This window comes from Phoca vitulina, unplaced genomic scaffold (genome assembly GCF_004348235.1).
Source record: "Phoca vitulina isolate PV1807 unplaced genomic scaffold, GSC_HSeal_1.0 scaffold33, whole genome shotgun sequence".
Taxonomy (NCBI): Eukaryota; Metazoa; Chordata; class Mammalia; order Carnivora; family Phocidae; genus Phoca; species Phoca vitulina.
In genome coordinates, this window is record NW_022589736.1 from 22296346 (window position 1) to 22317559 (window position 21214).

At 37.0% G+C, this 21214-nt stretch overlaps 1 protein-coding gene across 1 annotated transcript in view; it reads left to right on the forward strand.

Annotated features, from left to right (window-relative positions):
- The window catches only part of MLLT10 (MLLT10 histone lysine methyltransferase DOT1L cofactor), a 223303-nt gene that overhangs the window by 73975 nt on the left and 128114 nt on the right, over positions 1-21214 (forward strand). Inside the window, exons 5-7 of the mRNA XM_032425848.1 lie at positions 5171-5280; positions 19525-19628; positions 21003-21096. Of these exons, the coding sequence (XP_032281739.1) occupies positions 5171-5280; positions 19525-19628; positions 21003-21096 (308 nt within the window). The remainder of the gene's footprint in view (positions 1-5170; positions 5281-19524; positions 19629-21002; positions 21097-21214) is intronic.

Below are 21214 nucleotides of genomic sequence, written 5' to 3' on the forward strand. Positions count from 1 at the left end.
TTTGAGATTATTTTTGTTGTTACATGCATCAATAGTTTATTCCTTTTTTTTGTTCACTGTTTTTCCTTTGTATGGATATAGCAGTTTATCTATTTACCTGTAGATAGACTGTTTATATTTTTAGGTGTTGCAGAGTAAGCTACTGTTAACATTTAAGTACATATTTTCTATAATCATAGTCTTTTTTGGTCTTGGATAAATATTTAGGCGTGAAACGGCTAGTTTATAATGGTAAGTGCATGTTTAATTCTTTAAGGAGCTGACAAACTGTTTTTTAAAGTGGTTATAACATTTTACATTCCCATCAGCAGCATATGAGAGTTTCAGTTGCTCTACATCCTCTTCAGCACTTGGTATGGTCACTCTTTTTAGTTTTTGCCATTCTGATAGGTGCGGAGTGGTATCTGTCTGCTTTTAATTTTCATTTTGTTAATGAGTAGTAAATTTGAGATCTTTTTCATGTGGTTATTTGCAGTTCTTATATTTTCTTTGGTGATGTCTGTGTTCAAAAATCTTTTTCCCATTAAAAAAATTGAGTTATTTTCTTATTGTTAATTTTTTATAGAACAGCTTTATTTACATATCATACAATTGATCGATTTAAAGTATACAATTTAGTGTTTTTAAAAATATTCAAAGACTTGTGCAACCATCATCACAGTCAATTTTAGAACATTTTCATCAAGCTAAAAAGACGTACTGTCACCATTATTAGTATTCACTTCCTATTTCCCTCGAACACTTCTACCCTGGCAACTATTAACCTATGTCCATTTGTCCTATCCTGGACATTCCATATAACTAGAATCATACAATATGTGGTCTTTTGTGACTGGGTTCTTTAACTTAGGGTACTATTTTCCAGATTTGTCCATGTTGCAACATGTCTAAGTAATTCATTTGTTTTAATTGCCAAATGATATTCCAGTGTATCGATACACCATGTTTTCCTTAACCATTCAACAGTTGATGGATATTTGGGTTGTTTTCATTTGGCCGTTTTGAATAATACTGGTATGAACAAATGGTACTGCTATGAACATTTGTTTACATTTTTTTTTGTGTGTGTGTGGAAATATGTTTTAGTTCTTCAGATTATTCTTAGGAGTGTAATTCCTGGGTCATGTGTTAACTCTCTTATTCTTTTGAGAAATTGCCAGTCTGTTTTCCAAAGTGGAGGTACCGTTTTATATTTCAGCTTGTAGTGCATTAGGTGTCCTATTTTTCTATATCCCATCTATATCAATACTTGATAATGTTTGTTTTTTTGGTTTTAGCCATCCTAGTGAATATGAAGTGGTATTTCATTTTATTTTTGATTTTCATTTCTGTAATGACTAGTGATGTTGAGCATCTTTTCATGTGCTTATTGGCCATTTGTTTATCTTCACTCCAGCAATTTGTGTCTTTTAATTGGGGTGGTTAGTTAATTTACATTTAGTGTGATTAATGATATGGTTAGATTTGAATCTATCATCTTGATACTTGTTCTTTATTTTTATTTTTATTTTTTTTAGAAGATTTTATTTTTTTAAGTAATCTCTACATCCGATGTGGGGCTCGAACGCACAACCCCAAGATCAAGAGTCACATGCTGTACTGACTGAGCCAGCCAGGTGCCCTGATACTTGTTTTTTATTTGCTCCATTTGTTTTTTGTTCTCTTTTTTTCTTTTTCTGCCTTCTTTTGAGATGTTTATGATTCCATCTTGTCTATTTTCTTGTGTTATTAGCGATAAATTTTGTTGTGTTGTGTTAGTCATTGTCTTAGGGCTTAAAGTTTACATCTTTTTCTCAGTATTACCATCAAATGATAGTATTATACTACTTCTCATATAGTCCAGGGTCCTCACAATAATATAATTCCATTTCTCTTTTTTTGGCCTATATGCAGTTATTGTCATGCATTTATCTTTGTTATAAATCGTACAATGAATTCTTACTATTTTTGTTTAAACAGTAGTTTACTGTGGATCTTACATCTTCTGTGTCTGTACTTAACTCTCTGAACCTATGGAATGGAGAACCAGGGTTCCACATTGGAAACTCAATGAGTGCTGTCTTTAAGACTTCTGCTGAACCTAGGGTGGGCATGGGTTAAGGGAAAATAGAAATGTCCAAAGCTTTCCTACCATTTTTAAGTTGCCTTTTTCTTAATTTAGTGTTTGGTTGCTGTAAACCTTTTACTCTCTTTTCCAGAGTCATAACAAAATTGGTTCTGACAGTTCCTGCTTGATTTTTTGATATTTCCTTGGTGGAATGTGCTTTTGGAGCTGCCTACTCCAGTATTTTTGCTGACATAAATCTGGATATTTTTGCATTCCTTTAAATTTTCTTCAGATTTGTTCTGAAATACAGTTAGGTTCCTTGGAAATAGATAGATCCTTTCAGGTTCTGCTCTTATGATTTATTAGATGGGTCTAGAGCAGTGCTCTAAGGGTAATTATTCCCCACTACTGAGGCAAGATCTTTCTTTTTTTTTTTTAATTTTTTTATTGTTATGTTAATCCCCATACATTACATCATTAGTTTTAGATATAGTGTTCCATGATTCATTGTTTGTGCATAACACCCAGTGCTCCATGCAGAACGTGCCCTCCTCAATACCCATCACCAGGCTAACCCATCCTCCCAAGGCAAGATCTTTCTGAGTATTCAAATAACCAATGCCCTGTGAGTTGAGTTTTTCCAGTCTGGCTAGAGGGACCCGGCAATGTTCCTGGCTCTTTTTGTCTGCCAGATACTCTTTCCTTTAATTCTTTTGGATGGTTCTTTTTCCAGCCTCAGGTAATTTCTTCACTCATATGTTCTTTCCTTTAATATTCAAGCGGTGTTCTCTGTATATCTCTCTCTGTGAGTGTTTGTTCTCTATGTGAAGAACTTTCATTTCTGGTACTTTGTCCTGGCAGTTTTAGCTGCCTCGGTCTCACCTGATCTTCTGAACTTTGGGAGTGTCCTGGGCTTTGCCTCAGTTCCTCTCCCTGTGCCTTGGCCTAAAAGAACTCTAATGTGCTAACATTTTGGATATTTTCTTTTGACCTGTTTTGTTGCTCTCTAATTCTGTTTTCATCTATGGCTAAACTGTTGTTAATCCCACCCATTGATTTTTTTTTTTTTTTAAAGAACGAGAGAGAGAGAGAGAGCACGCGCGCGTGTGCGCAAGCACTCATGTGTGCAAGTGGGGAGGGAGGGTGGGAGGAAGAGAGAGACTTTAAGTAGGTTCCATGCTCAGCACAGAGAGTCCTACGCAGGGCTTGATCTCACGACCCTGAGATCATGACCTGAGCTGAAATCAAGAGCCAGACACCTAACCAATTGAACCACCCAGGTGCCCCCTGCCCATAGATTTTTAACAAATTTTTGTTTTTACTTCCGGGATTTTTGATTTATTATTATAGTTTTCAGTTCTTTGAAGAAATTTTCAATTTTGTGTTGTATGTATTTGAACGTAATAAGGATACTTATTTTAATGTCTATGGCTGAAACTCCAAAATAAAGATCTGTTTTGATTTTCTTGTTTCTGCTGGTTTTCATTTATGTTGTCTTATCTCTCATGTGTTTGGCACTTTTTATTCTGCTGAAAATGATAATGAACCAATAGTAGAAGTTATTTGTAGTCAAGATTACATTGTTTTCCTTCAGAGAGGATGTATATTTGCTTCCTCTGGTGCCTGTGGGCACTTGTAATTTAGTATTACATGAGTCCAGTTTGAGAGTTTGAGATGATCAAAGCCTTGCTGCATTCTCTTTGAGGGCCCATGTACTTTTAGTTTATTGTTCTGGCTTGCAGTCCTTCAGAGTCTCATGTGAAAGGGGGGGTTAGGGGCTGACTAGTTCCCCTCCTCCCTCAGTTGTCGAATGGACCTAAATCCCTGTTCTTTTGGCTGTCTGAGTTTGTCAAGACCACCTTTCACCTTTTTTACTTGCTTTCTCTGAAATAGGCAAATGTCCTATGGGTGGCAAAAGTGGCCAAAAGCTGTACTCACCTCCCTGGACTTTCATCTTTTCCAATTTTGGCTCAGTAATTCCTCATTATCACAGCTTTTTTTTTTTTTTGAAGATTTTATTTATTTATTTGAGAGAGAGAATGAGACAGAGAGAGCATGAGAGGGGGGAGGGTCAGAGGGAGAAGCAGACTCCCTGCTGAGCAGGGAGCCCGATGTGGGACTCGATCCAGGGACTCCAGGATCATGACCTGAGCCGAAGGCAGTCGCTTAACCAACTGAGCCACCCAGGCGCCCTATCACAGCTTTTTGATACCTTCGGTCACAGTTTAAAAATTAAAAGAAGCATTAATATTTAGTACCAATTGTTAAAATATTCTAAGTAAAATATTGAAATAGTAAAATAATGTTAATACTAGTATTTAAAGTATCAACATTAACAAAATTTAAAATTTTATTATTGACATTTAAGATTAAAATATTAAAATTTTTATTTTTATTTTATTTTTTTGTTTTGAGAGGGGGGAATAGCGGCAGAGGGAGAGGGAGAGAGCGAATCCCAAGCAGGATACATGTCCAGCATGGAGCCTGATGCGGGCGGGGCTCAATCCCATGACCCTGAGATCATGACCTGAGCCCAAATCAAGAGTCAGATGCTCAACTGATTGAGCCATCCATGTGCCCCTTATTTTATCTTATTTTTAAAGTGGTTTTCAGGGGCGGGGCGCCTGGGTGGCTCAGTCATTCAGTGTCTGCCTTCGGCTCAGGTCATGATCCCAGGGTCCTGGGATCGAGCCCCGCATCGGGCTCCCTGCTCGGTGGGAAGCCTGCTTCTCCCTCTCCCACTCCCCCTGCTTATGTTCCCTCTCTCGCTGTGTCTTTCTCTGTCAAATAAATAAAATCTTAAAAAAATAATAATAAAAAATAAAGTGTTTTTCAGAAATAATACTGATTTGAATTATTTAGTGTACTCCTATAAGAAGTGTCAGTGCTAGCATTTGAATTTTAAAAGGGTTTTATTTCTGTTATCACGCTGGAGAAATGATTAAGTGCTTTATCAGTAGTGGTTTGATTGTTAAGTCAGTAATGAGAATTTGTTCATGTTTTGTTGTCCATTTACTTAACATAGGCTTTTAAAGGATCTCTTGAGGAAGTTAATGATTTTATTTATCTTTGAAAAAGTTTTATTGAAAACTGGAAAATGACATTACTTTTATTTATTTTTAGGTTGGGCTCATGTGGTTTGTGCCCTGTATATTCCAGAGGTACAATTTGCCAATGTTTCTACAATGGAACCAATTGTTTTACAATCTGTTCCACATGATCGTTACAATAAGGTACAGTGGATATTATCTTATTGATGTTTGAATATAATTTTTTTGTTCTAAAGCTGGGAAGTGTAAAGGATTTGTTTTGTATTTTGTTTTATTATAGGCCTTCATTAAAAATTTTAAATCATACGCCTCCATCAGATTCCAGAGAGATTTGAAAAAAGTATAATTACTAAATGGTAAACTACAATTATTAAAATATGTTATAAAGTCGTAGGAGTAGAAAACAAACAAAACTATATTACCTTTTATGCTAACCTAGATCTTTAGTATTTTAACATTTAAATGACATTTAAGTCCTCATAGATTTGTCCTTTAAGAATTATTGGCTTTTTACATTCTTTCAAACATAAAGGTTCTATTAAAGTTGACTTAATCATTATTTGGTATAACATTTATTATGATATCAAACATCCTTTCTTAAAAATAATCCTGTTACAGAATATTACTTTCTCCTTTTCCTTTCCCAAATTATTTTCTACCCACAAGATAGGATTTTTGTTGTTGGCTTTTTCTTAAAAACTTAATGTTTTCTTTGCTTTTTTTCACCCTGTATCTTTTTATTGATTAGTACATATATATTATTGCTTCATTCTCTTTTGCATGTTAGATGACTTTTCTTTTATCCAATGTGTCTTTAAATACAGTGTTACCATTTAATTGAAGGTACCTGTTGATTTATTTCATCTGAGGGGAAAAGGTATCACCAGTTCTCAGGTTTCAAATATTTTTGTGTTAAATGTTTTATAATGTAGATTATTAATATTTATTTTTGAAATTTAAAAATATAGGAAACATATAGAAAAATGCAAGACAAATTATCCTAAGTCTTCTCTTTCTGAGCCTCTTAGATTTTTTGTGTGTGCATTTTTATATATATTTGTAAAAAAAGGATTATATTGCTTATACTATTGTCTGTTTTTGAAACTTAACAACCCTGAACATCTTTTTGTATCCATTATATTTTTGCCATTATTTTTAGTGGATACTTAGCATGTAATACAGAGTGTTACTAGTTTTGATAAACTAATTTAATTAAGGAATCCCTTACTTTGAAGGGCCTCGTTTGTCTTTGGTTTATATATACCAACAGAATTTCTGTGTAAAAGGCTGTGAATGTTTTGGAAGCTTCAGTAAATATATTGTATGAAATTGTCCACTGGAATACAGTTTCTTTCTTTTTTTTTTTTTTTTTTTAGATTTTATTTATTTATTTGGCAGAGAGAGAGACAGCGAGAGAGGGAACACAAGCAGGGGGAGTGGGAGAGGGAGAAGCAGGCTCCCCGCAGAGCAGGGAGCTCGATGTGGGGCTCAATCCCAGGACCCTGGGATCATGACCTGAGCCGAAGGCAGTCACATACCGACTGAGCCACCCAGGCGCCCCTGGAATACAGTTTCTAATTGCTCATAACCTTATATCCTGTTAAGTGTACTGTGTATTACCATTAAAACAATCTTCGTTGTTCTTTTATTTATTTAATTAAAAAAGGATTTTATTTATTTGAGAGAGAGAGAGCGAGCATTAGAGATTTTTTTCTTGTCTTGTATACTTGCTGTGTATGCTTTGGCCATAATTTAACATTTGCTTTTTAACTTTCATTATGTCTTCATGGTTTTTATTGTTGTTGGTATTTTAGGAGGTTATTTTTTTCTAGTTGAGAAGTTTAACATTTTTATATAATTTACACAGCTGTTTTCTATTGTTTCTGCTTTTGATGCCACGCAAAGAAAATTTTTCTCTACGCTAATACATAAATTTTTTTAGTACTCTTAGTTCATGTTTTTAAGTCCCTTTATTGTTCAAGTTCATATTTTTAAGACCTTGTTTTTCCTTTCAATTTTGAAGTAATTTCAAATTTCCATAAAGGTTGCATTAATAGTACAAGGAGCTCTTCCTCTTATAAACCATTTCAGAGTTATTTATCAATATATATTGACATCCCAGAATGCTTTATTTATTTATTTAAAAAATTGTATTTATTTATTTGAGAGAGCGCGAACATGAGCCGGGAGGGGGGAGGGGCAAAGGGAGAGGAAGAAATAAACTCTCCACTGAGCAGGGAGCCCGACGTGGGGCATGATCCCAGGACCCTGAGATCATGACCTGAGCAGAAGGCAGACGCTTAACCATCTGAGCCCCTACAGGTGCTCCCCAGAATGCTTTAGTATGCATTTCCTATAAGAAAAGACTTTCTCGGGGTGCCTGGGTGGCTCAGTTGATAAGCGACTGCCTTCGGCTCAGGTCATGATCCCAGGGTCCTGGGATCGAGCCCTGCATTGGGCTCCCTGCTCTGTGTGAGGCTTGCTTCTCCCTCTCCCACTCCCCCTGCTTGTGTTCCTGCTCTCACTCTCTCTCTGTCAAATAAATAAAATCTTAAAAAAAAAGACTTTCTCCTTCATCACCAGAGACAGCCATCAAAAAGAGGAAATTAACTTTTATCCATTATTATTGTCTAATCCACAGACCTCATCATTTCCCTAATTTTCATTCCTGTTCCCCCCCATTTTCCCAGTAATGCCTTTTATAGCAAAAAAGATCACAGATTGTACTTTGTCTTGTAAGTCTCCTTTAATCTTAAATAGTAACTCAGTCTTTCCTTAACTTTCATAACTTTGATGCTTCTGAAGATTACAGGCCAGTTATTTTGTAGGATGGTCTGCTGTTTGAATTTTTCTGATGTTTCCTCACGATTAAATTAAATCTTGTATTTTGGCAGGAATATCACAGAAGTGGTACTTTGTTCTCATTGCATCCTATCAGGTGGTACATGATTTCAGTTTTTCCCATTACTTGGCGATTTACCTTGATCACTTGGTTAAGGTGGTGTCTGTAAGGTTTCTTCACTGGGAAGTTAATCTTTTTTCCCTTTATAATAAAGCATTTTGTGAGGAAGTAGTTTGTATGTAAATATCTTGTTCCTTGTGCCTTTTACCCATTAATTTTAGTATCCATTGTTGTTTCTTGGCTTAGTTTATTACTGTGATTGATAGCAAGTGGTGGTTTTCTGTTCCCATCACTTGTTTCACATTCATAGGATGGCATTCCACTTGAAGGAATAACTCTCTGTGTCCCATTTATATTCGTATAGACTAATATGGACTTATGTGTTACTATTTTATTTTAATGGGTCATTCCCCCATTACTGTCATTTATTTTGATCATCATTTTCTCTCAGGTTTGGCCAGGGGGACCCCTTCAAGCTGGCTTCTGTGTGTTTTGATATGTTGTGAGCGCTTTACTTCTGACACAACAGTATGTTCTCAGGCTCATCTTGGATCATTCCTGACCTAGCCCTGGAATCATCACCCATTTCCCTGAGGAGTCTTGATTCCTTTTAGAAGCCAAAGTGGGCACTAAGTGTGATTATTATTATTATTTTTAAAGATTCTATTTATTTATTTGAGAGAGAGAGCACAAGCAGAGGGAGTGGCAGGCAGAGGGAGAAGCAGGCTCCTTGCTGAGCAGGGAGCCCAATGTGGGACTCGATCCCAGGACCCTGGGATCATGACCTGAGCTGAAGGCAGACGTTCAGTCGTTAAACTGAGCCACCCAGGTGCCCCACTGTGATTATTGTTATTGGGATATTGCTACTCCCAGGCCCTCTCAGTGGGAATAGCTAGGAAATACATGTGTGTATATATAGATACAGAGTTATATACACATTCACATCAATATTTTTTCAGTGCTTATCTCTATATTTTGAAGTCTGTGAGGTCAGAATCATATACTGATTCAGTATATGAGTATATATTATACATATACACATACCTATATGTATCTATATGTATTTTTATATATACCCTGCATTGGCTGCCCTTTTCATCATTTTTGGGATTTGATACTCAGCTGTAGCCACCACTCCTTCCCTGTTCTCTGAAATGGTTGGTCTCCTCACCTTGCTTACACTTTGGCACTATCTCCACCCTGACCCTCAGCACCCTCGTGGAAGCCCACTCTGTGGGGGCTTTGACACCTGTGTTAGACCTCCCCACTTCCCCAGCATGGATGCTGCCGTGCTTGGACCCATGTTATGGCTTTAAGACTAATGTACTCAAGGAGTAAGGGAAGGGAAGAAGGAAGAATGGATTATTTAGATATAAATCTTTTATCCATTTAGAGTTCATTTTATACTACGGTGAGGTATGTGTCTAACTTTTCCCCTCCCACATAGTCAGCTTTTTTTTTTTTTAAAGATTTTATTTATTTATTTGAGACAGAATGAGAGAGAGCACATGAGAGGGGGGAGGGTCAGAGGGAGAAGCAGGCTCCCTGCCGAGCAGGGAGCCCGATGCGGGACTCGATCCAGGGACTCCAGGATCATGACCTGAGCCGAAGGCAGTCGCTTAACCAACTGAGCCACCCAGGCGCCCTCACATAGTCAGCTTTTTCAACACTGTTGACTAATCTGTGTTTTACACAGTAATTTGAAAAGTACGTGACTCTTGATCTCAGGGTTGTGAGTTCGAGCCCCATGTTGGGTGTAGAGATTACTTTAAAAAAAAAGGAAATAAAATATTGTTTAGATCATTATTAAATGCTTGGCTGTTCTTGACATTTTTTCTCTTCCATTGTTGCATCTGTTTATTCTTACCCTAGTACCTATTCTAAATGATTACAGCTTTATGTACATATTAGTACATGGTAGAATAAATATTGTTATAGATTTCTTTTTCCAGATTAACATTAGGACTAACAAAATACAGTTTTGATTATATTAGTGTTATAATGATATATTATTTTGAGGAAGAATTATCTTTTTATAATATTGAGTCTTCACTTCTAGAAACATGTATCTCTCTCCATCAAGTTGATTTTGTAGTTTTCCTTATATGAGGGTGCTATACAGTTGACCCTTGAACAGTGTGGGATTTAAGGGTTCCGACCCTTGCACAGTCAAAAATCCATGTATAACTTTTGACTCCCGAAAAACTTAACTACTGGTAGCCTACTGTTGACCAGAGCCTACCAAAAACTAGTCGATAAACACATATTTTATATATTATGTGTATTATATACTGTATTCTTACAGTAAAGTAAGCTAGAGAAAAGAAAACATTAAAATCATAAGAAAATATGTTTACTGTATCCCACATATAAGTAGGCCTGCACAGTTCAAACTCATGGTGCTCATGAGTCAGCTCTCTCCTCTGTTTCTTGGATTTTTATGGTTGTTGATTTGCATAGTTAACCTTAAAAGCTTAATAATATTCTGTTCATGATTATTCAGGGTGGCCAGGAGGCATGTAATTCTGACATGATAGGAACAATTGGAAACTGGATTGTTGAGTTTTGGAAGACACCATTTTTTAATGGATGGTAGTAAAGAGTGTTGAAGAGCATGGTATTGGGCTCTTACTGTGGACCTATTTTGTATCAAGCATTGTGTGCTAGATACTGGGAATTCAAAGCATAAAATGCAGGGGTTTTTTTCCATATGACACTCTCGATTAGAAAGATAGTTGGGCGCCTGAGTGGTTCAGTCAGTTAAATGTCTGCCATTGGCTCAGGTCATGATCTCAGGGTCCTGGGATCAAGCCCCACGTCAAGCTCCCTGCTCAGCGAGGAGTCTGCTTCTCCCTCTCCCTCTGCCCCCCCCCCCTCTTGCTCACCCTCTCTCAAATAAATAAATAAAATCTTAAAAAAAGATAGTCAAGTAAATATATAACTGTAATGTACAAAAATAATAATAATAATATGTGTTATAAATACAGGTTTCTGCAGCTATCAAAAGTAAAGCATTCCTGTGAAACCTTTCATAAGCTGAAATTGGAATAAAAATGAGGAAGCAGTTACCGTTAATTTATATGGAAAAAGTTTTGAGCATTTCCAGATTGAAAAAATAACCGTTCTTAGGCTTTTCTGATACCTTAGGACTCACCAAGCAACAAATGCACAAAATAAACCGAGACAAAGCACAGATGGTTAGAGACATAGTTCAAAGCTCTGGAGGCTTGATGCCGAGATGCTCAGTGTAGTTCCTCGGGAAGGAGCTTGGCAGTGCCATTCATGCAGCTCTGGGTGCATGTTGCCTCTGTAATGGTTAAATGCGAAGCAAATGTTGAACACCACTTTCCCTTTTTGCCTTTTTTCATAAAAGTGAAAATCCTTTTTGGATTTTTTTTCAATTAGCAAAAACAGGTATTAATGTAAGTCTTGTAAAATCGAAGTGGCATAGCATGGACTTTTGAAGAATGGGGGATACCTGTAATAATAAAAAATCTGAATGGAGTATTATGGAACATAATGAAAGGAGGGATTACTTTTGCCTAAGGAATTGAATAAAACATACAAAGAGATTATAAGGACTTCGCAGAATAACTAGGAATTTGACCTGTGGAAAAAAGGATCAAATAATAATTCCAGGCAGAAAGTAACATAAACTAGTGTAGTAAGTACAAAGGGAAGGTGGTAGCCAGTTCATAGAATAATAAATAATCCTGTGTGGCTGAAACATAGTAGGATTTAGGGGGGGGAAAAAAAAAAAGAAACAGAAGGATATTTTATGAATGATAGGGAAGGAAATTTTCTAGAATATGTAGTATATCTAAATTGCAGAGAACTCACTAGGTTGAACTATTATGTTGTGAAGTTTTCTACATGTCACTAAATATGTAATAGCCAGTTTTTGTACCATTTGTCACCAGATTCTTTTTTTAATTTTTTGACCTCTTAAATTGTATCAATCAGTTCTTCATTTCACTAATGTATACATTTTGTTAATAAACATAATGAGTGGCATATGTTACCTTTAAGTTACCTTTTTTTCTTTTTTTTAAGATTTTGTTTATTTATTTTAGAATGTATAAGCCTGGGGCTGGGGGAGGGGAGTGGGGGAGGGTGGGGGAGGAAGAGGGAAAGAATCTCAAGCAGACTGTGCTGAGTGCGGAACCCGACCTGGGTCTTGATCTCAGGACCGTGAGACCATGCATGACCAGAGCCAAAACCAAGAGTTGGATACTTACCTGACTGAGCCACCCAGGTGCCCCTTTAAGTTACCTTTTAATAATTTTTACGAAATGTGAAGACTGGGACAACATAGAGATTTTTTTGAAGTTTTTGGTGGTAGAGACTTGTGTTCTTCAGAGTCAAGGAAGCATTTTATTTTATTTTAATTATTTTTATTTTTAAAGATTTTATTTTTAAGTAATCTCTACACCCAACATGCAGCTTGAACTTATAACCCCGAGATCAAGTCACATGCTCCACTGACTGAGCCAGCCAGGCTCTCCAGGAAGCATTTATTTTAGAAAGCTACAATTTCCAGAGTAGTTGGTAGATGATATATGTATTCAGTATATATGCTTTTGAAGAGTCTTTATTTATTGATGGCCATGAAGAAATGAGTGTTTATAAGTATAAGAAGGATCATAATAGGCCAAACAAAGAAACAAATAAAGAACACAATAAAAACGTGGTGTCATTTAAGTGTAAAAGCTTAAAGGTAGAGGAATACTTAGAAATTGCTAGCCCAACATCCCTTCAATTTTTTTTCAAAAGGAATGGTAGTGGAACAGCTATTAAGTGTTTTTTGTTTTGTTTTGTTTTTTAAAGATTTTATTCATTTATTTGAGAGAGAGACAGAGACAGAGATAGCGATAGAGAGCATGAGCCGGGAGGAGAGGGAGAAGGCAGCTCCCTGCTGAGCAGGGAACCCGACACGGGGCTCGATCCCAGGACCCTGGGATCATGACCTGAGCCGAAGTCAGACGCTTAACCGACTGAGCCACCCAGGTGCCCTGAGCAGTGTCTATCATTATATTTAGCATCTGAGTGGAAAAGTTTGAAAGTACTAAATATTCTCTCTGATTTTGGGATTCCTCATTAGTGCCATTTAAAAAGCTAGGTTTCACATAGTGGAGCTATCCATTCATCTGGCCAACATTTATGTATGGCATGCTCTATTATATATCAGGCACTACTGGAAGCATGAGGAATACATAAAGCTCCTACATGGTAGATAGATATGCACAAATTATTGATTGTTAGATAGTGTAGTATGTGCAAGGATTCTAGAATACAGAGAATGTTTACTTAATGTAGTGTAACAGGGCTGAAGAGAAGCAGGATATCTTAGAAAAGATATCAGCTTCTCTGAATTTTGAAGAATGAGAAGACTCCAGGTGCTGGCTGTGAGGAGAGGAAAGAAGAAGGAGCACACCAGTGGCTATTAATTTTACAGACTGAAGGAGCAAAAGCTTTGAAGGAGGAAATACGGAGGGTGAGAGGGAGAAAGAGTGGGGGTAGTGGTGAGGGAGAAGGGCAGTATTGCTAGGAGTTTGAATGTGATATGTAGAATGCTGAGAGAGGTTGTCAAGGACCAGATTTTCAAGGGCCTCATATATCATGTTAAGGAGTTTGAATTTTATTTCTATTGAAGGGTTTTTATATTTACTTGGAAGGGATGTGCTCCGGTCTACTTTTTTTTCTTAAACATTTATTTATTAGAGAGAGAGTGCGGGGGTGGGGAGGGAGGGGCAGAGGGAGAGAATCTTCAGGCAGACTCCCCACTGAGAGCAGAGCTGGATCTCATAACCGTGAGATCGTGACCTGAACCGAGATCAAGACTTGGTCTACCAACTCCTCAGGTCTACCATTCTAAAGGATAGTGAAAGGAGGATTGGTAGGGGGAAGATAGACAAGAGTAGTTACTTAGACACTGTTTAGGCTTTTGCAGTGTTCCAGAGGTAATAATGAGGGTCCGAAGTAGGAGAGTAGTATTAGGAATGAAGGAACACATATTTAGGTAATAAATGAGAGGTTCCATTGACTGGGCATGGTGATCAATTTAGTGTGACACACAAGATGAGGGAGGAAGAAAAATCAGAATGGCTTTTCAGCTTCAAGAAAATAAGTACTGGGCACATCATCATCACCTGAGATAAGAGTATATAGTCATCAAGTTAATTGACTCATTTCTTAGAACAAAGACACTAAGCTTTAAATTCTTGGCATATGTTGATGGGATTTACTACCTTGTTTTAGTTGTTGCCAGCGTATATTGGCAATATGATGATAAGACCCCAAGATAAAATTCACATTTCCGCTGAAGCATTGAATATTTGCTTTTGCATATATTTAATATATGTTTGTTTTTCCTGGCACTTTATCCTAGTTACTCAAATGAACGCTTAAATTAATCTTTTTTTCTTTTCTAGACAGTTGAGTCATTTGGAAAAGGAAAGCAGTCTTGCAACTGTATCTGTAGAAAAAATCTTTTTGCCCTTTTCTGTACCTCAGCTGATTCTCACTTTCTCTGTTTGGCTTTTCTCTGTTGTATTTGCATCCCTCCTCTACCCGCCAGTATATACATGTATTCACATTCTGTTTTGTTTGGTATTGTTTCTCTTTTTCTCAGGGAATAGTAAATTATTTTTCTTTATATTTGTTCTCTATATATGTTGTGTTTCTGTGTTCAGCTTTACTTCTAATTGCCTTCTCTCTCTCAACTCCAAGGCTCAGAGGCAATTTTATTAAATTGGGTTTACTGAGGACTGTGGAAGAATGGCAGTATAATTTCCTTCGTGTTATTTCTTTTCTCCTCTTACTTAAAAAGGCAGCAGTTCAGTCTAAACTGGAAATGCCAGTACACAATAGTTAACTTAAAATTGTTCATGGGAACAAGCTTAGTAATCTCACTAACATACAAATTGCCAGTATCCGTTTTTTTCGTGTTTGTTTGATGTCTTGAGCATTCCTAGCTAGATGTTTATATGGTATAATCTAAGTATAATTAATTAAGATATAAGATTTTATTACAATCTATACTTAAAGGGAGATTATTAGGCAATATTTTAAGACAGGGCAAGCCATACTTGACAAATTTGGTTTATCCATAGAAAAAATATATAATGGGGTTAGAGTTAAGACCAAAGACTTTATCCTAGTCAGAAATTAAATTTACTGGAACTAGCTAAAGTACAAATAGGGTTGGCTGAAAGGCAACAATAGGCAGTTTCACAACATACATGGGGAGTTGGACCTGGAACGAGAAAGTCACAGACTGAATACCGTCTGTTCCATCTTTAATGTGGGTCCTACAGTCTTTCTCTCTATGGTCTCTTCTTGTTTTCACATAATTTGTAATTCTGCTTCTCATTTTATCTGAGTTCCCTATAAGTAACTTGACTCAGTGTCCAAGTTCTAAATTTTTTTTTTTAAATTGTGTTTCTTTCTTTTTTTTTTTTTAAGATTTCATTTATTTGACAGAGAGAGAGAGACAGCGAGAGAGGGAACATAAGCAGGGGGAGTGGGAGAGGGAGAAGCTGGTTTCCCGCTGAGCAGGGAGCCTGATACGGGGCTCGATCCCAGGACCCTGGGATCATGACCTGAGCCGAAGGCAGACGCTTAACCAACTGAGCCACCCAGGCGCCCCTAAGTTCTAAATTTTTAACAGCAAGTCTGGTCTAGGTACCTGGGCTTAGAAGCCATTTTCACCTAGCAAAACATGGATACCTAGTTACCACAGCATCATTAGAAATTGAGCATAGATATTTTATAATTTTACAAAAGAGGTAGGAGTTGTTTAGGTGCTCTTCCTTACCTTCCTGTCTCATAAATGTCCATTTAAACTATGTAAAAGCCTATAAACTGTTCCTGATGTACATATGCCAAATTGCATATGCTGATTCTTTAGATTTTATAAAATAGTATAGTGTTCTGCATAAACTTGAGAATTTCTGTCTTTTTTTTTTGCAATAAATTAAAATTATATTTAATAATTCACAAAGGAGTTTTTGGCCAACTTTTATTTATTTTTTTAATTTAATTTTATTATGTTATATTAATCACCATACATTACATCATTAGTTTTTGATGTAGTGTTCCATGATTCATTGTTTGCGTATAACACCCAGTGCTCCATTCAATATGTGCCCTCTTTAATACCCATCACCAGGCTAACCCATCCCCCTACCCCGCTCCCCTCTAGAACCCTCAGTTTGTTTCTCAGAGTCCATAGTCTCTCATGGCTCGTCTCCCCCTCTGATTTCCCCCCCTTCATTTTTCCCTTCCTACTATCTTCTTCTTCTTCTTCTTTTTTTTTTTTTTTAAACATATAATGTATTATTTGTTTCAGAGGTACAGGTCTGTGATTCAACAGTCTTACACAATTCACAGCGCTCACCATAGCACATACCCTCCCCGATGTCTATCACCCAGCCACCCCATTCCTCCCACCCCCACCAGTCTAGCAACCCTCAGTTTGTTTCCTGAGATTAAGAATTCCTCATATCAGTGAGATCATATGATACATGTCTTTCTCTGATTGACTTATTTTGCTTAGCATAATACCCTCTAGTTCCATCCACGTCGTTGCAAATGGCAAGATTTTTTTTTTTTTTTTTAAAGATTTTATTTATTTATTTGACAGAGAGAGACACAGCGAGAGAGGGAACACAAGCAGGGGGAGTGGGAGAGGGAGAAGCAGGCTCCCCGCGGAGCAGGGAGCCCGATGTGGGACTCGATCCCAGGACCCTGGGGTCATGACCTGAGCCGAAGGCAGTCGCTTAACCAACTGAGCCACCCAGGCGCCCAAGATTTTTTTTTTTTTTTTGATGGCTGCGTAATATTCCATTGTATATATATACACACCACATCTTCTTTATCCATTCATCTGTCGATGGACATCTTGGCTCTTTCCATAGTTTGGCTGTTGTGGACATTGCTGCTATAAACATCGGGGTGCACGTGCCCCTTTGGATCACTACATTTGTATCTTTGGGGTAAATACCCAGTAGTGCAATTGCTGGGTCGTATGGTAGCTCTATTTTCAACTTTTTGAGGAACCTCCATACTGTTTTACAGGGTGGGTGCACCAGCTTGCATTCCCACCAACAATGTAGGAGGGTTCCCCTTTCTCTGCATCCTCGCTAACATCTGTTGTTTCCTGACTTGTTAATTTTAGCCATTCTGACTGGTGTGAGGTGGTATCTCATTGAGGTTTTGATTTGGATTTCCCTGATGCCGAGCGATGTTGAGCACTTTTTCATGTGTCTGTTGGCCATTTGGATGTCTTCTTTGGAAAAATGTCTGTTTATGTCTTCTGCCCATTTCTTGATTGGATTCTTTGTTCTTTGGGTGTTGAGTTTGATGAGTTCTTTATAGATTTTGGATACTAGCCCTTTATCTGATATGTCATTTGCAAATATCTTCTGCCATTCTGTCGGTTGTCTTTTGGTTTTGTTGACTGTTTGCTGTGCAAAAGCTTTTTATCTTTTTTTTTTTTTTTTTTAAGATTTAATTTATTTATTTGACGGAGAGAGACACAGCGAGAGAGGGAACACAAGCAGGGGAAGTGGGAGAGGGAGAAGCAGGCTCCCCGCCGAGCAGAGAGCCCGATGTGGGGCTCGCTCCCAGGATCCCGGGATCATGACCCAAGCCGAAGGCAGACACTTAACGACTGAGCCACCCAGGCACCCCAAAAGCTTTTTATCTTGATGAAGTCCCAATAGTTCATTTTTGCCCTTGCTTCCCTTTCTTTTTAATACCATCATAATTTTTAGTTTTATTGAATGATCAAATGTTTTCTTTTCACTGTCTGCTTTGGAAGTTATTGAGAGATTATTTAAAGACCATTGCATATTTTCTCTGAATTTTGTTACATAAAATGTTATTGTTTCAATCTGCTCTGTCTTTTCATTTTTAAATATTCTTGATCATTTGTAGGTCAGAAAATGTATGTTACGGGGGTGCCTGGGTAGCTCAGTGGTTAAGTGTTTGCCTTCGGCTCAGGTCATGATCCCAGGGTCCTGGGATTGAGCCCCGCATTGGGCTCCCTGCTCAGTGGGAAGCCTGCTTCTCCCACACCCACTCCCCCTGCTTGTGTTCCCTCTCTCGCTGTTTCTCTCTGTCAAATAAATAAATAAAATCTTTACAAAAAATGTGTGTTACATTCTTCCATTGTAATTGTTTGGTACTTTCTTTTTGTAATTTGAATGGGTAGAGATGCTCTTATGCAGTGTATCTGGGTTGGTTTTGTTGTAACTTTGGATTTTACTTGTTAGAGTTATAATTTTTGTAATTCAGTTCACCCTGAGTCCTTGTTTTTCTTTTTTTTTTTTTAAACATTGTTATTTATATATTTGACAGAGAGAGAGAGCACAAGCAGGGGAAGCAGTAGAGGGAGAGGGAGAAGCAGGTTCCCCCCGACACAGGGCTCCATCCCAGGACTCTGGGATCATGACCTGAGCTGAAGGCAGATGCTTAACTGACTAAGCCACCCAGGCACCCCTGAGTCCTTGTTTTTTAACGGAGGAGTTTAAATTAATTTACCTGACTTGATAAAAGGCTTTTTTGAGAACTGTTCTTGTAAATACTGTTGAATAGTATTATTTGGCACCACAGTGCATAGTGGGGGAAACCTCTCTAGGTTTAAAAATACATGTGGTCCTATTGAAGTTGGCTAGGTTATACCTCATTACTGTGCAGAAAGAAGTTGGTTTCTTTTTAGAAGTGTATCATCTGATTTTATGTAGACCTTATTTTTGTATACTCAACTTCTAGTCAGCTGATAATTTTATTCAGTATACACTGATACTTGTAGATTGCCATTTATCTAATTCAGTCTTTAATGAAAAGGTGGTACTGTTTATCAGCTATTTTTACCTGGGAAAAGGACTAGATGTCAGTGAAAGTTGCTGGGAGTGTTCACTGGCCAATTCCTCCTGGAGGCACATCTGACCTCCTTAGCTAAAGTGTCTTCCTCTCAGGCTCAGTATGTCAGGTTGGCAGGCTGAATGACAGCCCATGTGGGATTCCTGTGAACAGCTGAAATGGCCTAAATTTTGCTCACTCACATAGGACCATCCTTCATCTCTTAGGTCCCAGCTCTCTGTGTTAAACTCCCTTAGGTATACTTACTTACAGCAGAAATGAAAGACAAACCTCTTTTTACACTCTTGTTACAAGTCAGTTGAATATTGGTGAGGAAGTTTTAAGACCCAGGTATCGTAGCCTGTGTCCTGGCCGCTGACCTCAGTGCCTGTGAAGATTCTTCCTATCGTGTAGGGTGTTTGAGCCTAAGGAAGACTGGGCCTTTGCGAGATCCTACTGGGACTCTTTTCATGTCCTTGTTATTTATATTTTCATGTTTGTAAAAATTAGATTACTGTCAGAAAAAATGAATTCATGTTTTGAAGTAAAGCAGGTTAGATAGTAAACCCAATCTTGACTTCTGAAGATAATTGTAAAATTCATTTCTGTAAAGCACTTTAAGGTTTTTGCTTCATTTTGTTTATTTTCTCTATACTAAGACTTGCTACATTTGTGATGAACAAGGAAGAGAAAGCAAAGCAGCCACTGGTGCTTGCATGACCTGTAACAAACATGGATGTCGACAGGCTTTCCATGTGACATGGTAAGTATCTTTCTATCATTGTATAGAACTGAAATTCTTGTACTTTGTACAAAGGAATACCTTGTAAGTTAAAGGTTTAGGTATCCAAATATTTACAGTAAATTTTATTGGGATAGTTTCTATGTTTAGATTTTCTTATTTATAATAAAGATGATTCTAATAATTGAATTTATCAGAGTGAATTTTGAATAGGTGAACTCTGGTTCTCATGTTTTATTTAGTTGCACTTTGTTTAAAATATTGGTGTTGGTTACCTAACCTTTGGTTTGTTGTTAGGACTGGAAGAGCTGATGTAGGTAAACTTAGTGTAGTGCCTGAAGTATTAATAAGGATTTAATGAATGATTGTTTTTCTTTACTTTGTGTTTGAAGAGGGGAAAAAGCAATCACCATCATATTCACAGTACAATAGTGGCTACTTCCTAAAAAGTTACTTAGATACTTTCCTTGGCATAAAATTTCAAGGGCAAAGATTATCCTAAAATAAAATATTCAGCATAATGGACAACAGTTCAAAATTAGAGTTTGGGAATAATCCATGTACTTGTTACTTTTAAGAAATAGTCTGTATCTAACAGCCAGTATAGGCATATGCTTTATTTCCTGAGCTTTTAGTGTATGGATTTAAGAAGTCCATTTTAGATTACTTTTGGGGAATGGAAAAGATTTTTGGTTTTATAAATTCTGTTAATAACTTAATTTTTCAAAGATGAAAGTTCTTTTTTGGGTAGAGATATATACTAATACTATTGTAATTTTGAAATGTTAAAAGTGGCAGTTGATGCTGATGACAGATTGACAAGATGATGATCGTAAACTTCAGCGCTTTGTGTTTTTTTGAAAAAATGAATATCATAACTTTAGGTTTTAATTCCCTTTCTTCCATTGGTTTTGACTGGAAAACACAGAAGCATTTTACTTGTAACAGAATGTAATCTGCATCTATGGGCACATCCCATCACAAGTCATTTCACCCTTTTAGAGGACTGGCCTTACTATTTGTACCTGTGATACAGATTGAAGAAGTAAAATGAAATGTTAATTATGGGGTGAGGGGTATCTTAAAGCAATTTAATGTCTATTTGGTGACATAAAACATTTATAAGTCTTCATCCTTATTAGAGATGGATGGACCAAAAGTTTATTATAAACTACAAATATAACTTTAGAAAATACCAATCAAAGGTTGAGGTGAAATGTACTTGGTCACAGTGAGAATAAAGCCTTTCATTTTCCCCTTTTCTCTTAGGAGATGTTAAGGTTTAATTACAAATCTTACATGCTTGGAAGTGATTTTAATTTATATATACTGTAGTTTGAAGTTTAGTATGTGTGTATATGTATTGTATATATATTTTTTGGCTTTTATTTTCAGTGCTCAGTTTGCTGGACTACTTTGTGAAGAAGAAGGTAATGGTGCAGATAATGTCCAATACTGTGGCTACTGTAAATACCATTTTAGTAAGCTGGTAAGAATTTATCTTGAATTTAACATTAAAATGATAACAGATAGTTTTAACAACAGAGTTGACTCTTTTATAATAAAGGCATAATAGCTATTCCCTTTCTCTTGATTTTTGCATGGGA